Here is a 6564-nt window from a genome sequence, read left to right on the forward strand (position 1 = left end):
CATTACTTTCTGTCTAGCGTTTTGCCTACGATAATAAAGCCTTCTTTGAATTTCACCCTACTCATTTTCTTATTAAGGATCAAGCTAGCAAGAGGGTTCTCCTTTTCGGTCTGAGTAAAGATGGTCTCTACACTCTACCACTCAAGCTCTCCTCTGCATTCCATCCCTCTGCATATCTTTCAGTCAAGGCTTCTCCAAATCGTTGGCATATTTGCTTGGGCCATCCATACAAACGAGTCCTCCATCAAGTTCCACACCAACATGATTTACCGCTTTCTAGCTCTACGTTGAATGATACTTGTAGTGCTTGCCAACTTGTCAAGTCGCACAAATTAACTCTTTCAATTAGTGGCATTAAAAGTTCCTCATTCTTACAATTATTGTATGCAGATGTTTGGGGACAATCTCCCTTTCTTTCTTCAGAAGGTCACTGTTAATTTCTTGTTTTTGTGGATGATTATAGTAACTTTGTTTAGGGTTTTCCATTGTTTAAGAATCAGATGTTTCACTTATTTTTCTTCAATTTAAGACACATGTTGAAAATCAATTCCATACCACCATAAAAGCTATCCAAACGGATGGTGGCGGAAAATTTCGTGCACTAACTCCAATTTTAAATAAACATGGAATCTTGCATTGCTTTGCCTGTCCCCATACTCATTAACAACAAGAAAAAGTAGAATGAAAGCATTGCCACATAGTTGAAATCGATCTTAGTCTCATGGCACATAGCTTCACTCCGTCAAAATATTGGCAATTTGCTTTTGATAGTGTTGTCTATTTAATCAATCGTATCCCTTCTCAATCTAATAATGATTTTTCTCCATTTGAATTAGTTCACAAAAGTACTCCTGATTATCGCTTTCTTAAAGCATTTGAGTGTCTTTGTTTTCCCTATCTACGTCCTTATAATAAACATAAGTTTGAGTTTTGAACAACGTCTTGTGTTTTTCTAGGCTACAGTGTGAAATACTTTGATTATAGATGCCTCAATCCACAGACGAGAAGGTTATATTTGGCTCTTCATGTGCGTTTTGATGAGGACCAATTTTCTTTCTTCTCAAATTCATTATTGGGTTCGCCTCCAATACACACAGTCCAGCCCAACTCTCTTTGGCTCTCAACCCCTATTCAACTACCTATTTTTTTCCCGCGTCCCATGTTCCTATATTACCCGACGTTCTCAAATCAACTCTATCCTCAGTGTCTCCAAATTCCTCTCAAAATTAAGCCATTAATCTGTCCAACCTGCCCCTTCATCTCCAGTTCGTATTAATTCCCGAATAGCCGCGTCTCTTTCGTCCATACCACTGCTTGTTGATCTCTCTTCATTTCCTATTGTTTCTACTAATCCTAAACCCCTACGTCAAACACCACTAAGCCTCCTTCTGTCCCTAAGTTGACTATTAGGACTCATACTATGCAGCTATGCAATTTACCACCATCCACCAACCTTGCCATTGCGTCATCCCTAACAGCTCCTCCAACTAGTGAACCAACTTGCTTCACTACTACTAGTAAGTATTTGAAGTGGCGTGATGCCATGGCTTGTGAAATGACTGCTCTCTTGCATAACAAAATATGGTTTCTTGTTCCTCGCAACCCCTCGATGAATGTTTTGGGGTTCAAATGGGTTTTTTGAATCAAGAAAAATTCCACCAGTATTATTGAATGATATAAGGCCAGATTAGTGGCAAAAGGATTTCATCAACAAGAAGGGCACGACTTCTTTGAGACGTTTAGTTCAGTAGTCAAACCTACTATAATCCGAGTTATCCCAACTATTACTTCATCTCATAACTGTCCTTTGCACTAACTTGACATTCAAAACGCTTTTCTTTATGGTAACCTTCGCGAAAAGGTATATATGGCTCAACCTCTTGGTTTTATTCACCCTCATCTCCCTGATCATGTTTACAGGTTTTCCAAGTGTTTATATGGACTCAAACAAGCCCCTTGTGCATAGTATTTAAAGCTTTTAAGCTTTCTAGTAGACGTCGATTTCGCTAGCTCAAAGTCAGATAGCTCTCTTTTTGTCTATAATTCAAATGGAATCAAGGCTTACATGCTAGTGTATGTCGATGATATAATATTTACTGGGAGTGATTCTACATTTTTGGAGACGATTATTCTTCGATTGGGTTCTTCCTTCGCTATTAGAGATCTTGGTCCATTGAGTCTTTTCCTTGGCATCCAAGTTGCACTAACACAAGCTGGACTCGCCTTGTCCCAACATCATTATATTTCAAGTTTATTGGAACGTGCCAAAATACAGCAATGTAAGCCAATGGTGACACCCATGTTTACATCTACACAACTTCACCAAAATAATAGTCCTCATTTTTATGATCCATCTCTATACTGCCAGATTGTGGGAGCCCTTCAGTACCTAACTCGCACTCGCCTGGATCTTTCCTTTGTGGTCAACAAAGTGTGTCAATATATACATAATCCTTCTATAAATCAATAGGCTACTGTCAAAAGGATATTACGATACTTACAGCATACTAAGGATATGTGTCTCTTCATTCCTAAGTCTGACACTCAGTTTCTTCAAGCCTTTACGGATGATGACTGGGCTGGCTCATTGGATGATCGAAAATCAACCGGTGGTTATGCTATCTACATGGGATCTTCTTTAGTGTCTTGGTCGTCAAAGAAGCAACGTATGGTTGTTAGGTCTTCAACTGAATCAGAATATAAAGCTTTAGCTGATGCCGTTGTCGAGCTAACTTGGATTCAATCACTCTTATTTGAACTTGGAGTTTCTCTACCTAAAGCTCCTATTTTATGGTGCGACAACGTTGGCACTGCATATTTATCTATCAATCCTATGTTTCATGCTCGTACCAAACATGTGAAAATCAATTTCCATTTTGTAAGGGACAAAGTGGAAAGGAAGGACCTACTTGTACAATTCATCTCTTCCAAAGATCAGCTAGCCAATGTCCTCACCAAGCCATTGTCATCAGCTTGTTTTCAATTCTTAAGGGACAAACCTAAAGTTGGTTATCCACCTTCCGTTTGCAAAGGGGGTATTAAGACATCCTTATCTGATGAAGTTGGATAATAATACAACTCTAAGGAAAATTTATTATAAATGTATTTGTATGTGTATAAAATACCTAAGCAGAACGATGTTTCTCATGAAACTAGTGTTCCTATATAAGATGTATACTGTTGCCATACTCGTCAACAAAAAGCTGATATTGTTATTGAATGAGAGAGACTTAATTTACAAAATATTGTGTGGTTTCTGATACTCCCATCCTTTTTAATTGCTTTCGTCGTTTTTTATGGATTAATTTGACTAAATTTCAAAGTTAAATTAAATTAATTTAATTTTTTAAAATTAAAATTTAGATATTCAAAAATTACATGAAAAGTATTATAAATTATATTTTTTTTTCAATTTGATTGAAATATATATATTAAAATATTAATTAAAATTTATATCAATATCATTTGGCTCTAAAAAAAATGAAATAATTCAAAAGGAATGATGGAGTTAATAGATCATGTAGAGTTTGAAATTAACTTCTCTAGTTTTACTATTATACTTCTCTTTAAATTCTAAAATTTTAATCCAAATATATCCATAATGTTTATCTGTCCTGATTCCGTAGTCTATTAAAAACAATTTTTCTCAAATACTGATATGGATTGTATATTCTTTACCTTCTCCAAATTTTATTTTGTAGAAATACATGAATATGTCATTGTTGTTGTTATATCCATAATGATAAAAATAGGAAAAAGATAAGAAAAAGAGAATATAAATACAACACATATACATATTATTAAAAAAAAACGACATCACTAATATTTTAAGTTATATATATTGTATTCATTTTACTTATTTTGGTAGTAAGGAATCTTCCAAAAATCTCTAAAACGTAGCCAAGTTGGCCACAACAATACTTTGGTCAACATTTAAAACATTTTGGTTAACATTTAAAATATTAGTACACTTTTACCTACAATGGCATAGAAGTTTCTTCAATCATCACATCGTGGGATGCACAAAGCTTGTCTTGTAAAGCCGGCATTAACGAAATCGTAATCACCCCAATTTCAAATCAACTCGATTTGATCTTTATTTATTTCAAATTTAATATTTTTTTCTTAAATGTGATTGTAATAATTGATCATTTCTGCGAATTGATAGCTTACTCATCGAAATAAGTAAAGAGTAGGTTGAGGTGATCGAAGATAGGGGGTAAAACAATGATTCACTAATGGAGTATTTTAAATTTGATAGAGACGGTGGTATGTAGTGTTCACCGGTGGTAATATTTTTCGATGGAATTTTGCTTGAAATTAAAACATGAGGAGTTCAATTTATTTGGTGTTGTTATTGAGTGTTATGAATTAATGATTTTTTTAAAATTGATAATAGTGAGTGGTATTGTATTTTATGTGTAGATCTATAGGGGTGAAAAAATATGTCTGTTAGATGGACGTCTCTTGAATTTTAATTAGGATCGAATCGGATAGTGAATTTGAATTAATTATTTGATATTAAAAAAATAAAATAAAAAAGAGCAAAAATACGTTCAAATTATGATAAATGATTTGTATATATTTCTCTTTACACTAAAAATAGGGCATATATGTATTATTTTATCAATGATAGAAATATATATATTCAAAATATGACGAACAATATATACTTATTTTTTATCATAATTTGAAAATATATTTATCCTCTTCCAATAAAAATTTGATGTAAAATTAAATTAATAAAGTTCCAACACAAATATCAAAAATAAAAAAAGCAACTAAAATTATATACGATATTTGAATTCTCGACGTAGATGTATGTCTATAAAGACTGCTCCTATTTATTCTGAGCCGTCTTTGGCCGGCTTTTGTATATTAAAAAAAATTATTTATTATTCCTTTAACAAGTCAGCCAAACCAGCTCATTGGTTAAAACTTTATCTTATCCTATTAGTATTAATTAATATAAATATTTATTTTTTTTGTTATTGTATATTTTGGCCATAGAATGAAGTTGTAATTTTCTTTTACTTTACTTTTACAATAAGTTAAAGTCGTTTACTTACTTTAAAATGAAAGGCGTTATTCTATATTCGTTTTCCTTGGCTAAAGGGATCATCGAAGTGAACTTAACTTTGTAATCTAAAATCAACAATATTTACCATAAAAGCATAATTATTGAACTACAAATTTTTTGTTGATTGATTTTTGAAATAAAAAAAAAATTGGGTACAGACTCCAAACTCGCACAAATGAATAGGGATAAGATTATAGAATTAAACTGTAATAATTATTTTTCTGGGTGAGGTCAAGGTAAATACTATGTATTTTGGTATAATAGTTTGAGAATCACACTAAAAGGGTAAATTATGTTAGATAAATTTCGTATAATGAGCTCCATAAAAAAAAATACTCATTAAGGTTTCAAATTGAGACTTTCTATTTGAGAGATTATTTACTCAAGCATATGTTCATTCTTACAAATAAAAAAATAAATACAATGAAAATTTAAAATGACAAAGTGCTAAGGTTTTAAGATATACGTACGCTCTATTCTTAGGTTTTTGTTGGATTAAAAGAAACCAGAGCTGCTTGAATTAATATCATCTTTCAACTAATAATAACTATGAAAATCTTTTAGACCAACTTGCCAAAGTTTGTCAGCTCATAATTATAGAATTATCACATTCCAAGCAATAATTAAATAAGTATCAAAACAATGGTTAACTAATAGTAGCAACACAAATTTAACTCTACAAATGAATTTGTTTTATTTTTAAGAATTTCTTTTTTCTTTTATAACAAATTAATTAAATATACAATACATCCATAAATCATAAATCACACTTCACTTAAATAAGAACAAGTTCCTTCTTGGTATTTTCTTGAATAAATAATTAATTTTTCACCATTTGCTTGAAAAATTCAGCTAAAAAAAAGATAGATTAAATCAAATTTTAATAAAAGATGTTAAATAAATACACAATAAATTGAATATACAACACATCATAAATGACAAAATAGTACTACTAATTATCACAACCCATCATTTCTCTGTGGATTATTATTATTATTATTATTAGCAACAGCAGAAGCAGAAAAAGGAGCAGCAAATCTAGATGAGAAATTACGAAAAAGCCCATCATCACCACCATTCCCATCATCATTAGCAAAATTGAGAGCATAGCTATCAGAATCATACTGAAACTGCGTGGTTCTTTTCTTATTAGGATTATTATTAAAGTACTTTCCAATCTTCCTTACCATGTTCTTCCATTTTGGTCCAGCTACCACTTCTGAATATTCTTTCAATTCTTTCAGTTTATTCACCATCCATGATGATGATGAAGAAGAAGAATCATGGAGTAGTGAATTTGCTTCGACTTCTTTTGATTGGAAACAGGGAAAACATGCAGACCAAATTGAAGAGGAAGGTTCTTCATGATAATATGATTCTGTTCCTTCTCGGGGGGTTTCTCTTATAGGTGAATATGTGTTGTTCATCATTTTTCTTCAAATATTCAGTTAAAAGATTCTTCTGACTGTTTATTTTTTTTTTTT

The 6564-nt window shown here is 32.0% G+C and overlaps 1 protein-coding gene across 1 annotated transcript; it reads right to left on the minus strand.

Moving 5' to 3' along the window:
* Positions 1-5944: 5944 nt before the first annotated feature.
* LOC107877682 lies at positions 5945-6564 on the minus strand (the record flags this gene model as incomplete). The annotated part of the gene is given in 1 exon segment (XM_016724373.2): positions 5945-6564. A coding segment is annotated over 1 exon segment (471 nt). The 3' UTR covers positions 5945-6039.

This window comes from Capsicum annuum, chromosome 7, assembly GCF_002878395.1.
Source record: "Capsicum annuum cultivar UCD-10X-F1 chromosome 7, UCD10Xv1.1, whole genome shotgun sequence".
Classification (NCBI taxonomy): domain Eukaryota; kingdom Viridiplantae; phylum Streptophyta; class Magnoliopsida; order Solanales; family Solanaceae; genus Capsicum; species Capsicum annuum.